The 19,584-nt window shown below is 35.6% G+C and overlaps 1 protein-coding gene across 2 annotated transcripts in view; it reads left to right on the top strand.

Moving 5' to 3' along the window:
* Positions 1–19,584, top strand: part of MS3_00003238 (uncharacterized protein) — a 45,848-nt gene that overhangs the window by 6,283 nt on the left and 19,981 nt on the right. The window contains exons 7-15 of one of the 2 annotated variants that reach the window (XM_051210978.1): positions 1,321–1,638; positions 3,032–3,549; positions 5,078–5,234; positions 6,248–6,440; positions 6,522–6,580; positions 13,394–13,741; positions 15,282–15,381; positions 16,928–17,109; positions 19,244–19,441. In XM_051210978.1, coding sequence (XP_051071003.1) covers positions 1,321–1,638; positions 3,032–3,549; positions 5,078–5,234; positions 6,248–6,440; positions 6,522–6,580; positions 13,394–13,741; positions 15,282–15,381; positions 16,928–17,109; positions 19,244–19,441 — 2,073 coding nt within the window. Of the gene's footprint in view, positions 1–1,320; positions 1,639–3,031; positions 3,550–5,077; positions 15,382–16,927; positions 17,110–19,243; positions 19,442–19,584 lie in introns of both variants that reach the window. The other variant, XM_051210979.1, reaches the window with a different exon arrangement.

The following is a 19,584-nucleotide window of genomic DNA, read 5'->3' as shown; positions in this document are numbered from 1 at the left end:
AATTAATAGATACAATTGAGTGATTCAAGTTGGTTACTAGCGTAACTAGTTTAGAGACCCCCCAACTGCATAGTGTTTAGTTTTCTATACTCCTTTAAGAAGTAGTTTAACTAACTGAATTTTTGAGATAGTATGTCGCTGTTACTTGTGCATAAAACCTACTCCACTCATCCTACGTTTTCGATGTTTGTGACTTTACACTAGCTTTTTAATTTCAAGCAAAGCTTTATACCAAACCGTAGTACTAATGTGTTGATTATTCTAAAAGTTATTTACTATATTCAATAATGTTGCCTAATTATGCGTTAGTTAACTGTAATCAGTCGTTGGAACCATGGGACAATTTGCCTTGGTGACTTAGATTAATCCTTTCTTTGCTCCTCTCTAAGTATTTGACATGATCTTTCGTCCAAACTTCTTTATCTCTTTCAGTTTTCCAATAATGCTGGTATTACTTCCGCTACTCCTTTGATGTTTTTTCTGTTCCTATGCTGTGTGGTGTTAACTCAATTCATCAATAAGATTTCATCAGAAGGGTTTTTGTGGATATTATAGTAATTTCAATACTTGAGATCATTAGTCAATTGAAGCTAGACCACCATGGAAAACCTGGAAGCACTTGACGGCCGTTTCATCCTATTGTGGGATTCCTCAGCAGTACGCATCCACGACCCCGCCGAGGTATTTCCTGGAGTTCTAGTGAGAAGCAGTGACCAGTGGAGTTCAACTGGGTCTGTTGTGAGATAATAACTCACTGAAGACAATGGTGGATGTGTCACTAAATTTCGTGAATTGGTTGAAGTTAGACATCAACACCGTTGGATGCCGGCTCAGTAGTCTAGCGCTTAAGCACTTACGTGCGAGACTGATAAGTCCTGGGTTCGGATCTCGTGAGGTGGAATCGTGGATGTGTGCTGCTGAGGAGTCCCACAATAGGACGAAACAGCCACCCAGTGCTTCCAGGTTTTCCATGATGGTCTAGCTTCAGTTGACTTATGATCTCAACCATTGAAATAAGATTTCGGTTGAGGAAACTTAAAAAATCAAAACAACTGGTTTTTTAGCACATCATCGTCGTACATTACTTCATAAATAGCGTTATGATGACTCAACTAGTTTATGATCAAACCATATTCCAATAAACGTACACTTTTACTTTCATATTTTTATGTGTTATGATTTTTGTTAAGTAATTCGTGCAACAAATGTAAGGCCAATATATTTTACTGTTGAATATGGTTGGATACACCCATTTCAGTCAGTTGGATTTCCGAAATAGTGTAATGCTAACTATCGGAACTTGATTTTTACTCACTGTAGGACCGAATTCATTTGGCTTATTGCTTTAGCTCTGTCTTCTCTGATCCAAATATCCAAAGTGGTTATCAACTGCTCTCTCAAGGTACTGGTGATATTCTTGCTAGCTTGTGTTCTGATGTTTGGGATGGGCGGGATATTGTACCATTGTCAGATAGAGAACGTGAACTAATCTTGGGGTTCCACAATCGTCATCTGTCGTCTGCATACTGTATTGGATTCGCTTATTCTCCGTTGGTTGATAAAATTGAGGAATCTTATCGACTGTTGTTGGGTAATCTCCCCAGTTCGTCAGATATCTTCATGCTTCGTTTACCAGGAGTAAGATTTAGTATTTCTAATTGTTACTTTCATGATTGTTTTCTAAATGATACAGAGCTTATAAAATATGTTTACATATCTCTTCTCTTTAACTCACTACCTTATTTCTGCAAATTTATACACATTTACCGTCGTTATATTCAATTTACCTCCTCAAATATGATAAATATTTTCTTGTTCATCACATTTGAAGTTTGTTTTGCAAAACCACTTACTCCTATCAGCGGATGAAAGGACGTTTCCTCCTAAAACTTGACAGCTTAGCGGTACGAATTCTTAATATGATCCTAATGTATTCGAACTCAATCGTACCTGTCGAGTCATTGAGATTTAGATTTAGTGACTCACTAAACACAAAACTGACAGAAATAAATGAAGAATATTCAGTTTGCGTATTTCAGAATTGACCTACGATTATTTAAATCTTATTACCTGGGATAACTAGCTAATAATGATTTATAACACAAGACAGATTAAAAATTACTATGATTTTGGTAAAAAAAGACCCTTTCACTCTTCTGGATTTTATGACACTCCCAAATAATGATCGAAAACCACACCTTTCTAGAAGGGTTGTCAGGATGTTTATCTTGTGGATATTTCCAAAAACTTCAGTCACTACTTGGCATGATCTTGTTCACCACAATCTGTTAGCATATTGTCAAAATATGTATCCACATACATTCGTAAGTCATGAACAGATCTGTTTGTAACTGCAAATATAAGTCATTCTAGAGTCTAGTTTTAATTGTTCTCAAACCACTCCCAATAAAAATATTCATGTATCTTTGAAAGTATCTAGTGTTTCGGCTAGTATTCAGAAAAAAACCCATTATATTAAACAGGTATAGAAAGTGCATAAATTTCTTTCGCGTGGGATGGAAGCGCGACAACTTCAGACATAAGTTCATTGATCGAAATAGCTGGAATTATCAAAATCAGAGGAAAACAGACTCAACTGATGAAAAAAGGTAAGGACATAAATATAATAAAGAGAATTTGTTAGTAAAAATGCACATAACTGTAAAATAATGAAAACGTTTGACAGTATAGAGGCGTGTAGATTATCCAACTTCATTTAAATCATGAACTAATCAAAGTCAGACAACCATTCAGAACTTGTAAACACTGGACGACCGTTACGTTCAATTATAGGACTCTACTGGTTGTCTTTGATTAGTTCGTAATTTCGATTTAAATGTTTGATATTTAGGGGAATATTTCTGTTTGATAATATGTATTACCTCATATTGTGCAACGTAATAATCAACTACAATTATGTGAATGTGGGGTTTAATACTGACCCCAGTCGCAAAACATTTATATTTCTAAATTTCCAGCAGTGCATAGTAATGCTGTTTTTTTTGTGTTTCTCTTCTCTTATTTAAATAAGTCTGATGATATTTCACCAGTAATACAGCGAAAGGTACTGGAACACCTGGTTTGCAGTCGATCATATTCAAATCGTTCTCTACTACCGCGTGTTACGAACAATATTAACAGTACCAGTCCCATTTATGACAAGATTGTTCGTGATAGTGATATTTCTAGAAGATCTCAAGCTATTTCAAAATCCAGCAGACCACGTAATTATCGACTAAAATTTATAAAGAATATGAAAAACTTCGGTTTTAATTCCTTCTCTAAATATTGGCAGCATAGCGATCGGAAAAAAGAAGGGTGTGATAAAACGGAAGGAACGTATTCAAATGATAAACTTCTAAAACATTCACCGTCAAAGAGAAGTGATAGATTTTCTAGAAAACATCGAATTAACCATAATCGAATAAGTAGTAATTTTGGTGAGTATGATAGTAAGTGTTTGGTTTTGAATGAATTTCCAAATGCTAATTTTGTTTCGGAAACTGATCATTGCAAAAGTAACGCTGATAACTTGGATCATGATAAGAAGTGAGTTAGATGATTTGTTTTTGTTGACTGTTTTCCTAATGCAATCCTAATGTATTTAGTCTAAAAACAAGTATCGTTTTGGGGAGAATTCGTAAAACAATCCTCTGACTGATTGTAAACGCAGTTCCACATATGATAGTTGGAAAGTGGGAGAAGCCGAAGAGATTCACCTAAAAAAGCCAGTCACTAAAAGCAACATCAAAGAACATTAATATTTTCTAACTAGATGTTGGAAATTTGGTCCGTATACTGTGAAGAGCAGTTCAGTCAGTGTACAGTTAATCACATCCCAAATATGTTATTGAATGAGAACTAAATTTAGAATGGCTGTGATAAATCAGAGATAAAATAAAATAGCAAAACTTGGCCAGTTTATTAAAGAGAACAAAGCTCTTTTCTTAATAGTTACAGAAGAACTAGCTTTGCTGAAACGGTCTTTAAGATGTTAGAGTTCACTGCAATTCATCATGCAGCTAGAAATCGGGTACAACAAACCCAACAGAACTAAGATTTAAGTCTTAGAAATGAATGTATTAATCAAATCTTAATGTGTATCAGTAAAGTTTGTGCTGATCTGCCACCAGTAGATGAAGTCATTTAAGTTGTGACATGTGTACTTTTGTTGGTTTACAGTCAAAGTCATCTTTAATCCGTTCGACGTCTATGGCTAGGCGATAGTTCTAGTGATCTCAAGGGAGAAGCACCAAAAGAGTAAACTTAGTTACTGAGGTGTTCAACTTGTGTAAATTAAGGTTATTGAACCAAGTGTCATTCATAATAAACAATATTCCTTACTCCGACATAGAATATTAATTGAAGCAGGATTAGTTTAAAAAAGTCGTTACTAGCCAAACTAAAAAATTCCATCATTTCATAAAGTCACTGTCTAGTTGCTGGATACTCTTGGAAGGACTTAAACTATTTGATATGATACAGTAATAAAAATTAGCGGTCCGCTTCATAATAATCCAGCTGCAGTCACTCCAAATCCTCGTCTAAGTTTTAGTTGTCTTGTTATTCCTCATTTATGTTCTTAGTTATTTTAATAACCATCTTTTAGTTCCATATGCCTCAAATCAATGGACTTTTATTCAAGATTTTATGTTACCGTCTTTCCTATTCCACCACCTAATTTATTAAATCTAACTTACAAAAACCTGTTATATCTATCCTATAGTTTAAAGATCAAGCTTGTCCTTTTGCATAAATTATTCGTATACGATAACAAATTTACATTACAAATCAAAAATATTTTCAGAATTTATTTGCAACTTAACGTTTTGCTTCTAAATCTTAAATAAATGATTATTACGAAATTCATAAACCACTTATAAAATCAAATACAGCCACTAGTCCTTTTACCATAAAAGTTCAATATTTAGCTGATTCTCAATGACCATTCGTTCAGACAACATTCAGTCTCTTATATGTTAGACCCCTTTTATACATAATAGTTGTCTTTCCTCATCTAAATAACTCATGTAAATATTTTTCACAATTACCTCATTTTTTTACCGTTATTTTGTAGGAGTAATGTACGTATTGATCAGAAAGAAGTGGACGTTATACTGAACAATCAAATATTCTTAGGTCTAATAAGTATGCAGTATCAGGCAAATCCTCAAGTTGTGAAGTCCATTAAACAACTTCATCAAGCTTGTATACGATTTGTACATTTTTCTCGAGTAAGTAACAATTGTCTGGTAAGTATTATTGTTATTACTTCATGCCAAACTACTTTTGAGATACTTCCATGGAAAATACGGTTATTAAGCCATACAAAGGACTAGCTACTATCCGTAGCTTTTAAAACTAATCTGATGGTCACGTCACTTATTCCAGTTTGGTGCCCGTTTCTGTAACGTATGTGGCTGTTAGGTAGCTAGTAAACCTAGACAACCCACTCCCTGTAAGTTAATAAAGCCACTCAACTGTCAACGATTATATCATGGTTCCAAAAATTAATTAACTTAGTTTGCAACCCAGTAGTATCACGATCTATAAGGGTAACTCAGAAGTCATTGTACACGTTCACTGATAAACTGTATGTTATATTTTGTATTTAGTATTATTCTGTGTTTGTTCTTATTAAGGTAATGCAAAGGACTTTTTCGATAGGATGATTTTTTGTTTGACTATATTTATAACTGGAAATTATTGAATCATTTATAATGTCAGTTAAATAGTTTATATTTTTACGTCTTTACACATACTGTACAATCTCACAATATATATGCTTAACTATTCCCAGCAGTAATTTCTTGAAATGTTTTGATGGGATTTCGTTCACAACATTACGCGACGTATTATTTATAGTTTTATTTCACGTGACGTATGGTGCGTCGGAGTTTCTAAACAATATGCTTAATACGTGGTCATTAATTATATGATTATTATTTAATGGACCACTGTAACACATAGTTTCTCGTTCGAGGTGTATTATTAAAAGAACTATTCAAGAGAGTGACCACTAAAACTTTTCCTTAGTAGTTCTTTTCACAAGATATGCTGTTTTACTTTCCAACCCTTGAAACTATCTTCAGTGCTTTTAATGAGCGAATTTCCCGATCTTAATTCATAACTACTTTTCCCAGAAACTTATTAGTGACACTATTATTAATTATCTCTTTCTTAAATAACACGGGTTGGTCTACTACTATATTTTGTAAAAGTGTTATTTCTCGTATATTTTGTTAAGGAAAATGAACTTCGAAGTAGAGTGTTCGCTGAACGTTTGGGGTTAGAATGTGGTTGGAATTGTCATATATCGCTTAAGAGTCCTAATTCTGTTAGTAATCGCAAATCCGTTGGTCTGCCTAAAGAATTCCGTAAAAGCTATAAATTTTCATTTGGAACTGATTTGTTCGTCACTGAAGGAAAATACTTTGTTGGTAAGTAATTTGATCTTACATTAATTTTAACAGATGTTTTTCCATCTTCTAACTGCTTTTTTATTCTTTACCTTCCATAAGGTTCTCATCAGACTAAGCGATGGTCAAGTTCTCCGGCACTAGCAACGTCATATTTTTCAGTAAGTGGATGTATCTACTTAAGATTGTTTCGATGACAGTAATAACTCGATTAGTACAAATCTCCAGAAAGGTGATCTATGTTTTATAAATATTTTCATTTAGATTAAGATTACTTTTACAGCTGCTCTTCAATATAAAGAAAAACTTATGATTATTTAGAACTTCACTAAATAATCTTTAAATGATGTATTTTTTTTAGTACATATGTGTTTTTTATATTATTCCTCTCTTTTGTTATGGCCATGGAAATATCTCTAAAGTTAGCTCTGGTTTTAACTCTACTTCACTGGCAATGATGCCATATTCCCACTGTGATTTGGATAACCTGTATGTCACTGCACATTTTGATGATATCGTTAGCATCCATAATATCAAACACTTTCTCAAACTGAACCGTATGTGAGCAAACCTTTGGGGATCGATGATAAAACATGATCTCAAAATATTGTCAGGCTTCAAGCAAAACTTCTGTCACCGACACATCCACACCATAGGTAGTTGACTGCAATATGACCAGTTTAAATCCACCGTTCAGTTTTATAGAAAGGACACTGGTTGACATGTTGGCGATGACTTTCCTGGAGTTTGGCGCTGACCAGAAACAGGTTGAACTCTTCACAAAACTATAGAGACTGTCCCCGTCATCTAACCTTCGACCATCGAGTCCTCATTATCCACTCAAATGACCTCTTCTTTGTCCCTTGACACACATACCTGTTCATTCAAGTCCTCAGTTAACAACAGAAGATCTATTAAATATGATTTATAATGAATTTGACCTAATTAGGACATAGAAGTCAGCGTTAGTTTCACTCGAAATGCAGTCCCCTCGTATGTAGGTAGGGATAACAAAAAACATGATTTCTCACCCCGTTTCTTCTTACTTTGGTGTAACCTAACCTAAAAGTGCATAAAAAATGCCCTGGTACGGCCGAGAGTGGGGACAGTCCGCTCTCCCTCTCGAAATGCTCTCACATGGCCACGCGTATATAGCCTCTCCCAGGGAATTCCTACTCATTGCCTTCTCGTGGCGGGGGTGTCGTTTACGAAGTCGAGAGGACGAAAAGCGAATGTCCGGCGCTTTAACCGGGTTGGTGGACAAGGAGAGTATACTTAGGGAAGTTGGAAAACCATGATTCCGAACCAAAAGTGGACATGGGCTCCAGTATCCTGAAGGAACAAACGGCCTAGGAACCAATCGTTGGTCACCGGCTACCATGGGACTGCATGTCCTTACGTTGCTCCACTGTCTTGTGGACCAGACCTTCAGGTCGAAGGCTCCGGGTGTGACCTCCTAAGAAAACCACCTGCTTCGGTTTGGGCACCCGGTCAGTATCACAGCCCTCACACAAATCAAATGAGATTTGTGTGGTGCGTATGTATATGATGTCCCCTTGTACCAATATCTATGTGTTAAAATAAAATAAAAAAATAAGAAAAAGTGCATAAGCGACTGTTAATTAGTGTCCAGTTTACCAGCAATATTTCTTCAGTATGACACTAACAACAGGGAAACTGGAAGCTGATGCAATAGAGTCACTGGACAAGTATATATCAAATAAACTTTTCGAACTGGCAGATGGCGAATCACTTTGTTTTACTTGACCAGAATCTTAAATACAAGTCTCAGGTATATAACAGACATGCATATCGAAACTTTTAGAATTTTTAGCCAGACCTGTCTATTGTATGGTCTGCATCAATGTACAAACGTTGGAGACAGGTTTACATGATAAATGTAACTTCAGAAAAGCTAGATCAGATTTTTCGGTCGGTGATATCACTCAGAAAATAAATCATCCTACGAATCGGACATTTTTCTGTCACTTTCGTGTCAGTTTTCTAGAGATGCATATTATTTTCCTTGTAAGTGAGTAGTTAAAATACAATCCATGGAATACTAACATTCAACCAGATGCTCTACACAAAACATAGTCTTTGAATAATCTAGATAAAATGCTCCAACTACTTTACTTATATTGTAAAGCCATATATTTAAAAAAAGTGTTTCGGACCAGTATATTACGATTACATACCCTTGTGAGACTCTAGAATCTTTTGTCATCCATTTATACTGTCTCCGAAATACGGAAACAGGATTCTGGTGTGATAATTCACTTGACTCCATCTAGCCAGTATGGAGATCCAGTTGTAACTATCCTTTTGTGTATCTGGAGACCCGACATTAACTTCTCATTGTCTTGCAGTGTAAGTATATTGTCGGGAATAGTATAACGTTATGTATATGTTAAACCCACATAGTTTATTCTAGATTCCGAACAAGCCAATCTATTCATTTTTCTTAAACCACATTTTGACCTTGTCACTTATTGGCTTATTTATTCTGACTGTTTTTAGATGAGCGTATGTGAGTGCACATCTTATCTTACCTGTAGCTTATTCTTATCTGGCTATAAATATTGACTAATCCTCGGTTAAATCGAGTTGGCATACTTGCCTTCTCCAATCCGTTCCACCCTTTCCTCTTTGTTTCGTCTCCCTGATTGTCTGTTCAAATCGGTGAGTACACGAAGCATACATATTCAAAATTCATTATCGTATGTGGCTTATTTAACTCCGTTATTCACTAACGCAATTCAAGTCGATGATTATATACGAGGATTAGCGAAATGTATATTTCGACAGCGATCAACATACGATCTAATTGGAGTCAGATTTGGAGCCTCAAAAGTGGTGAACCTGTCGACAACATCGTCCGACCTAAATGGCGTCGTTATCGGGCCACTGAAATATTACTAAGTTGAAAGACAACATGTACGCCTCGAATGAATTCCTCTCGAAAGTTACTTATGAGCCGCCAAAATAAGTGGTACAACGAGGACTCGGAAATAGTGATAAGCGCTGGTATTTTTTCATTTCTGCCTTTACCCCCCACTTATTGCAACACAAACGAATTAAAAGACAGGCTCTATGAAGATTTATCTAACCTCCAGAAAGCTAAACTATCAGATGTAGCAATTATCGTTAATAATATCAACGACCAAGCAGGTGGGCTAAGTGGAACTGAAAGATACTCAGGCGTGTATTTTGGCATCTCAGCTAAGTGGACAGAAACTGGAGACCATTTTTTTAACTACTTCCAGACATCTTTAGTAATTGTAAGCAACAACTTTGAACAGTAGCAAATACTGTATAACCTGAAGACCACCGACGTCACAAGGATGAACACAAACAGATCAAATTACTATCAGTCGTCGTTTGAAGGGCTCAACTGATGAATCTCAATCCTATTTAAATTCCGACCACTCTGTTTTGTGAGCTCGTGTTTATTTGTGGCTTATTGGACACAAAACGTTCACAGGATACCTTTTTGAACTCATTTTAAAAATGTAAATGTCAAGGATACGTTTAAGATAGAGTTAACTAAGCATTTAGTCGATCGTGTAGAGGATGTTCATCTTGAAGTAGCATGCCATGATCTGCAGTTCACTGTTGTAAAAACAGTGGTATTTGTTACCAACCTAGACCACGAAATTAAGAATAGTCAACTGGTCCAGAAGCAATATAGGGTTGTGGAGATTGTTTTATTGAGATCATTAACTGATCAACCTTAGACCACCACTGAAAACCTGGAAGCACTGGAAGGCCATTTCGTCCCAGTATGAGACTACTCAGCAGTACGAATCCACGATCCCACATGCGGACGCTTGACATCTAAACCACTGAGCCGGTATCCAACGGTGTCAGTGTCTAACTTCGAACAATCCACGATATTACACGACTATCTTCCATTGTCTTCAGTGGGTAACTGCCTCACACCCGACGCGATTAATCTCCACTGGCTACAGCTTCTCACTAGAACTCGTTCGCTCGAGACCGAAGGCCCCAGGTTCGAGCTCCTTGTGCGGGATCGTGGATTCGCGCTGCTGAGAAGTGTCATATTAGTACGAAACGGCCATACAGTGCTTCCAAGTTTTCAGTAGTGGTTTAACATTCATCGGTTCATGATTTCAGTGATCTATAAGTCTTTACCAAATTAACGGATCTTTGAAGACTCATCACTTCAGGTTCTGATAACGATGAATAGTTAAGGAAATTTCGAAGCAGATTGATAAAATTTCTACGTAATGACTGTGAGTAGTAGTGGTCAGCAAAAATAAAAGGTGGAGAAGACATTAGTGATTAACACCTATAGGGAACTGTTCAAACTCACCAAGGAAATCGATATTAAAAAATGTGTTGATGGAAGTGTTACAGAAAAAGATAAAACAGTATTCCACTCAGTTTAAAACCATTGGTAAGGCACTTTAAGGAACAACAAACAATTAACTGACCTCTGGTCACTCTTCAGTTACCTGCTATTCCCATGCAACCTAAATGGGAGATTGACACAAATCCGATAACTTAGCAAGTTTGGAAAGACTGTATTTAATTTGGGGTGGTGGAGAGCAGCAGGACCTGATCAGTTGACTCTAGAAATCTCCAAGAATGGTAGTCCAGCTTTAGGAGTTGAGTACAATATTATCTAGAGCCGGACAGCTAAATGTAGTCCCGTCTTACTTGTCTCAATCATCGATCATCCCAATCTATAATACCGGACTAGTTTTCCCTCGTAATAGCCATAAAGAAGTAACTTTGAGGAATATGGCGTCTGAAGGATTAGTCTCGAGAATTAATTGACGCCTAAAAGAAGTTAACGATCAGCAAATACGAGAAAAGCCAATTTCGTTCTTGGATTTGTATGTATCCGGAAAAGCTTTATCTTTTGGCAGGATTTAGAACATGCATACGTACCGACACTTGACTAACCAATCATGTTTCTCGATCTGAGGGCAACATTTAACTCCATATACCAGGTAGTTTTGAAGCAGTTTTTTAATTGAACTATGTACTAGAAAAGTACGCGAACCATCTGAAGGCTCTTTGCTCGAGCTCCAACAGTCGTATTTAGAGTTATGACAGATTGTTAGCAGAACTAAAAACAATGAGTAATGCTTATTAGGACTCTACTTCTTTTACTTACCAAAATCATAGACATTGCTTGAGAGGAAACTTACGTTGTTTGGGTTTTTAGGGACTGATCTACCAAGAGATTGACTTGTTGACTTGGAATATACTGATGACATGGTTGTGTTCATTGGAGACCCAGATATACTGTAAAGCCTTCTGGCTACTTCGAGTGACAATCCTGCTATAGCGTGCCAATCAGCAGGGTCACTTGATAATTAGAAATGTCCTAAAGGACAAATACATACCACTGGCTAAGATATGGGTTGATTTTCAAGGGATAAAATGTCTATATATGAGTGTTTATGCATGTTATTCGGTGCCCTAGTAGACTTTCTCCTTCACTCTTGACTTCAAGTAGATAGTTGGGGGTGAGGGTTGGCGCGTAGCACGTTGTGTATCAGTGTCAGATTTCGAACGCCGTGCATCATGACGTGTCCAAGAATGTTTGCGACGTGTTTCCCCCCTGTAAATACAAAATGTATCTTCGGGACTGGCCTGGGTCAACCTCAATCAGTAATTGGAGGCGTTGAGTGACGTGGTCCAGAATTGGCCACAGTGACCCAGATGAGCTTCCTCTTTATCTCCCCCTTAGCCTCGAGCTTCAATATTGTTTCGTACTTTTTATTTATCGAATTCATTCCTTTTCGAACTGTATTCCCCGATGTTTAGCCTTTCACACCGAAATTGATAGTAATGTCATTCACTTTCATTTTATAGACCCAGAGTAAAGCAATCTGTGGTCACATATTTACCAACTTCCTCTATGTTTGATAGTTACTGCTTTATGAACATTTGCGCAAACTGATTCTTGAACACCGTCTCGTTCATTCCAAGACATCAGTCACTTCGCCTCTTAATATTTACCCCACCTCTCGTTCGTTGAATAATACTTTAACCTAATATTATACGCAAAAAATTATATCGTGCGTCTATCAACATTCTAAAAACTTTAAACAAAGTATTATCTCTATCAATTTATTTTCTCATTGATTGTTTGAATCTTCTCATTGATGTTTAGGGTTGCAATTGATCAGTCTCTTATTGGCATGTACATCCTGTGGTGGTTGCCTCGATATTGCATTAAGTCACAAACACTATAAGCATAGGTGAATGGTGACTAGCAGTGGAGTCCAGGACGCGAGTTTTGTTCGTTCGAGTTCCGGAGTGAACATCTACTCTGGAATGCAGGTACATCTAGCTGACGAGTCCCAAATAGGACGAAATGCACGTCATGGATTCCAATGCTAGTCACTATCCATCTCCATTGATCCAATAGAGCAGTGGTGTTGCTCAGGATTCCCCAATCTCGTCGTTCCTTTCTATTTTGACATTAATGACATCCTGGAGACAGATAGATATGCAAAAACACTAGTACTATAAAGCAGTCCTCTGAAAATCGAATTTCGACCTCAATTACTCGATTAATATTATTGTACTTTTTGATGATACAGGCTACTCAAATCCCATTTAATTATTTGACTATTAGCGTCTATAAATATAGTGTTTCACTTCATGACTGACAGAATCCTTTGCATGCACATACCCTTTGTGTTGAGTCATCAAATCTAGTCAACTTCATATACCCTTGTGGTGTGATGTATTGACTTGAAATTACAACTCAGCAATTGAGAGTCAGATGCCTAAACCATTTAGATACAATTCTCTCTTAGTTGTAGGTAGGGGAATTATTTGTAGATAGCGGAATGGGACAGAATGGCTCAAACATTGTTACGTTTCTTTGTGCTCTAAAAATTTCAATGAAACACTTTTGATGGTAACAATAACAATCTGTAGTAAATAGCTATTTATTATTCATTTATACTTTACAAAATTTTGGGAAGAAATTCGGGTCCACATCTGATCCACAGTTCTTTCAATCTACTCCATTTCCTGAGTATTGTGAAGCAAACTGTTTGAAATCAATCTCTCCATGTTTGAATTCCCGACAAATTGACTCTGACTTTGAATCTTCATGCTCTCATGATCATATTAACAATAATTTCGCTCATGCTGTGTCTACCAGTTACCTTCAGCAGATTCGTTCAAACGAAATAGGTCCAAAGGAATCATTCGGTTCATATCACTTGTCCTCGTCAAGTAATTCAACTAGTTCTGTATCGCTCTCAGTAGATGAACAAAGTGATAATTCTGAAGAAATAAAATTGTCGGAATTGTTGGTCAGGAACAAGGTAATTTTCTGTAGTTTTTTGTTGAAACGGTGTTCAGAATAATTTTGTCTTCACATTTCAACGTCATCTCATTATCGAACATAATAAATGACTAATTTACATCCATATAATGTTACAATTCATAAATAACATGATCAAAAATCGTTACATCAATACTAAATTTATAAAGTCGATGTTTATTTTGAGGAATTTGTTGTTTACTTTCATAAGACCAGAATCTAATTCACAAATTTGCCTTTATGGGATAATGGCTCTCATCTACAAATTATATTCAGTCTTACAGTAACTAAAACGCTATTGAGCATTGAAAATTATCCATACTGAATATTACGAATCAGCAGTAAATTCTTGGTGCTAATATTCCTATAAATCGGAACAACTTTTGCTTGAGCCGTTATCTAAGGATCATGCTAACTATCCATTTGATTGAGTACTAGTAATTGTCTTGAATTAGACAAGCATTGACATGTCTTGAATTCAAAATATCATACTTTTTCCTCTCATATTGTTATGGATTTTAACAAGATAAAAACCTTAATGGTCTGCATCCATTCTTTTTAGATTCGCAATCTTTGTTTTTATCATTTATTTAAGCTTTGTTTCGAAAATATCACTAAATGTTTTCGGGCTTCAAACAGTCTCCTTCTTAATACCGGCTCAGTGGTTTAGATGTCAAGCGTCCGCATGTGGGATCGTGGATTCGTACTGCTGAGTAGTCTCATACTGGGACGAAATGGCCTTCCAGTGCTTCCAGGTTTTCAGTGGTGGTCTAAGGTTGATCAGTTAATGATCTCAATAAAACAATCTCCACAACCCTATACTGATAATTATCATTCAACAGCCTTGAAATAATGATTCATTAAAAGCCTTTCGCATCTTGATTGTGTTATCATTACATACTGGGTTTTATTTTTCAGTATAAATAATGGTTGAATCACATATACTTTCAACGCATATACAGATTTTGTTGCTTTTTTGTTATGAGTTATTTAGATCCAGAGAGCATTAGACAGGTATTTTATCTTGGTATATATTGACGATGATGTATTATTTCAGAACCTTAAGCACTTACCGCAAGTTATAAGGTCTTAGAAAATGACTACTTGTCTGAATAATTTCTCGTTACACTGATCACGTATATTTCTGAGAATATAATTACTCCCTCTCATTTTACATCCGACTTCACTTTAAGCTGACTTATTGTGACTCTGTAGACCAAGAAATTAAGCACTTGAATTTTATCCATTTGGTTTACCTAATCGCACTTTTTTTTATAGTAAGTGTTGCTCAAATCTTGAGAGATAAATATCAACAGGGTTATCAAGTAGTTGCATCAGTTTTTAAATGATTTTTTATTCGGTTGTTGTTTTATATACAAAGAACAATATGTCGTAAAGATATCGGTCGTAATAATATATTCCATTTGTCTTTTTGATCAGTTCATTGTATTTTAACAAGTAATAGTTCTCTCTCTGTGATGTTTCAACTACTTCTTTATTTGGTATTAAGTTAACGTTTTCATTATCTCTTTCTTTTACAGTCCCGACTTCCATGTGGAATCGATAGCATACGCCCACATTTAGAAAATGTCGATAACGTTCCATTACAAGTATCATTGTTTACTGATTGTACACCTAAAGGTTAATTGTTGTATATTACATAATTATTTAAATAACATGTTGTACGGTATAACGCTATGACTTGCTTACCTATACAGTCCCCGATCGTTTCGTTTTCGAACACAGTTAAAATGATTTTTTACAGTAAACATCAATGACACATTTTCCCATATTTTGATACATATATCTTTGCTGAATGTCTTACGGTATACTTGTTTAGACGTTTTCCAACATGTATTATGTTAGGAATTTTCGAAGTGGTTTTTAACTATTTCAGTTATAACAGTCATTATTTTATATATATTGAAAGCCGAAAACCTTAAATAATTGAGTGCTTTTCCGTTGGAATTCAGTATGATTATCTAGTCACTGGAGTAAAAGCCAGTCTAGTTTACCTCTACCACCCTCACCATTAAAGAGTTGTGAACACAGTTTACTGTATTTCACTATTTTCTCGCGACCTTAAAGTGTTTGAAATTTTAAAGAACTATTTTCTGACTTTCTTAGTTCGATTTAGATACATGTTAACGTTTGAATTTTTGGGCGGATTCCAAATAAACGTTACGGGATTCCAGGAATGACTAAATAAATCGATACATTTCATCTGAGCACTTTAAATACTATAAATCAGTATTCTGTTGGTATTATTATTATTATTATTATTATTATTATTATTATTATTATTATTAATTATGTGTGACTGAGTGATAGTACCTGATTCTCTGATCTTGGTATGTGGAATGTATTACGACCTAGTAGACTAGTGACATAGTTAATTACCTGAATTATAGGTTCTTAGTACACTATTCTATTATCTGTTTCAAAACTATTCACCCACTTGTATCTTTTTATTTCTGCAGCACCAAGTAAGAACAGTAAGTAAAACTTAGTCATGAGTTCATAATGTAAAAATCAGTAATACTACCCATCCAACTAAACTACAGTTATTTGTATTTTATTTTATTTGAGATGCTAACAGATATAGCTCAAAATCTCAGGCAATTGTAACTTTCCTTTGTCATCTTGAAAAACTGTAAGATGGAGTGTGAAAATTTTTTTAGTGATATTTACCTTAGCTACCTCTATAAATTTCGTTGTTTTTTCTATCTATTTACAAAATTCTGTCACTAGTTTACAAAGAACACTTTTATAATTCATTTGTATTAGGGATTTTAACTTGGAATGAAAAATAAATTCATGTTTGAAAGCTTTCAATCGCTTGCCAAAATTCACGATCAATAAAAGCCTTTCCTTTCAGACCACTAATTAAACAGCAGAGGACTCATCCCTGTCACTAAAATGATGTCTGGCACACAAACTTGAGTTTATTTTCTAACATTCAGAATCAAGATGTATGATGGAAACGTCGTTTGCACTTTACCAGCTTTAACATTCAAGTATCAGAGTATCCTATCTCTGCTTTGTTAACGCTTATACCTGTATTCGATTAATTAAATCAACAACAGTGACTCATCAAACATTACTAAAACTGTTGAACTGTTTATGAATCATTCATCTCACTTAACATCTCAATATCATTCTCTTTGTTTATTTACTTATTGAAAAGCTGTTAGCGAAATGATTCAAATAATGAAAGAATATGGGGATACTGTTTGCTTAATTGGAAGCTGTTATTCATTAACCAACTATGTATTGTTTCAACAAAGTGATGTAGCTATTGCTGTGAAACCTATTCTACCCTACTCGAATTGTCAATTTGCAAATACCAAGTACATTGTCTCGAATCAAGTGAGTTCATATTTCCTATAATAATCTCACCCTTATTACTAAATATAAACTTCATTTCATATACCTCATCCATGCGAACACTTTTAAAAACTATTATTACTGGAAATATGTTAGTGCAATCAGTCAGTCACCTACAGCGTAGGACCAGGCATATATATGCGTCGAACTAAGTGATTAATTTTCGTGTTAGCTCCGTACTTATTGGAACCTTACCACCGGAGACGGAAATAGGTGGAATAAGGCGATATGTGCATTTTAGGCTCGACCTCTTCCAACCCCACACCCTCCTTATGAGAAGGTAGTATCGCTGTTATGCTGGTTGTCTGAAGAAACACCTTACTACTGTCACACTGTTGTACAGTCAGCAGTACGACTTCGCCTTTGGGCCTTGGGTTTGCTGGTTTTAGTCTTACCGTTCTTCAACCAACCTGTATGGTATGGTAGGACCTTGAGGAACGATTGTCCAAACCAGTATAGCTCGACTGGTTCATCACGATAGACTAGCCCAACCACTGTGTCAAGGTAGCAGCAACTCAGTGATAAACCCTTACTCGATCACTTTAACACTGACTTCTCAGTCGCTTCGCCAGAAGTTTTACACTCTTGGTCCTCGAGTAAAACACAGAGAACTGTAAAAAACTAAAAAAATTACTTCGAAAATCACGAATCTAAAGTAATGCAAAACATGAACAAACACACCAAAATTTCTCTTTACTTGTGTATATTTTAGGCTTATATTTACTCCTCGTAAGATAGTGGAATCAAAAAGCTTTATGATTGAGGCCACAGCGCCACAACATGGGAAACAAATAGAGTGCGGGGCTCAACTATTTGAATACACGAACATTTTATCATTCAATAGAGGGTAATAGGGAATGTGTTGCTTACATAAGATAAAAAATATAAAAAAATCTCATTTCTGTTTATAATTTCCTTAATTGTAATAGAATGTTGTCAGCTAACTCACCCAGATTCGACTGCTGCATTAACCTCCTTCCAAAATCAACTTCCGTTGACATTTTTTTCTTCTGTGTAATTTAAAACACTAGTTCAGAAATTATAGAACATAGTACAGCCTTATGGAGAGTTTGTGCATTATGTTTAGTACTTGACATCAATACACTCACAATCAGTAACAAATAACACCTATTTAGTACTCAGAAGTTATCTAAAGCTGTCACACACTTTCATAGTATATCATCCACTGTCTTGGTTGCACGTATCGTCTCACTACAAATTATCGCAAGTGATTTGTTTACCTGTCCTTTGTAATTATTTTCTTCGCCAAGCAATCTAATAGGAGGTTATCGGTTAACTTTTTTGGCTGCTACACATTTGTCTTGATGCTTATACATAAAAGAGTATTGTTAGGACATTAAAAACTACTAGTATGAAGCCTTAGATTTTGATTTTTGTTACGGTATATCAGCAAATGTAAGAGAACTGGTGCTCCCTGTGGTGTTTAAATCAGCGTCACCCAGTGCCACAGTCAGTGGTGCGACTACAGCTATCCGCGTGACTTGATCGATGTAATTCGATCAACATTATGGACTGAACAAATCTGATATAATTAAGTTTTAGTAGTGGCTTACAGTGTAATCCAGGACATATGTCCTTCTAGCTGAATGTACTTGCATTCCAGTTTTAATGTTCACTGCGGTCCTCGAACCCAGTATCTTTCATTTGGAATACCAAACGCGTTACCCACTGAGCTACTGAGTCTAAATAGCCGCTAGCTTGTATAACGAGGATGAATTAATAATGGACCTAGCAGCATATAACAGCAGTAAAAATTAATTTGTGTAATGCCACAGAATTCTTATTCTATTAAAGTACAGCTTTTTAAGCTTACTTTCATAGAAGGCTTTGTTCTTCTCAATAAATGCTTATACCTAATCAAATAAACGGCACTTTTGATAAGTATGTAAGAACCGTATGTGTGTGTTCAACTCAGCGATTATCTTCGCGAAGCTTTAAAACGGTAAGTTAATCATTCTTTTATTATTCCTATGATAAGAAAGTTTATCATTTACGATTTTTAAAAATCATTTTCAATGTACTGGACTCTGTTATATGCATTATTGTTTTAATTAATTTCGTTTGAATTCTTTCTTTTCGTTGTATAACTTTCAAGTCTGTTGATTGGTTAACAAGTGATCTCCAGTCAGAAGAGTTTAGTTGTTCGAAAAAAAACCCGACTTCTACACATCAGGAAAGTGATACTACAAATTTTAATACATTCGACATTGCTGCACATCTTGTACACTTAGTTACACCTTGTCTTTTGGATATAGAGAAAACAGGATTTCATGTTTACGATCTTATTGTTGAGGTAAGTAGAGTAAAATTATACGTACTACAGTGGTTCTCGTATCACTTTTTTATTTGTGTAAAATCCGAAACATGCTTTTTGTTGTATTTCACACTGAGCTTTATGTGCTTGGGTCACCATGGTAATTTTTTCATTGAGACCTA

The sequence above is a fragment of the Schistosoma haematobium genome, chromosome ZW, assembly GCF_000699445.3.
Source record: "Schistosoma haematobium chromosome ZW, whole genome shotgun sequence".
Classification (NCBI taxonomy): domain Eukaryota; kingdom Metazoa; phylum Platyhelminthes; class Trematoda; order Strigeidida; family Schistosomatidae; genus Schistosoma; species Schistosoma haematobium.
This window is presented reverse-complemented; position numbering and strand designations above follow the sequence as displayed.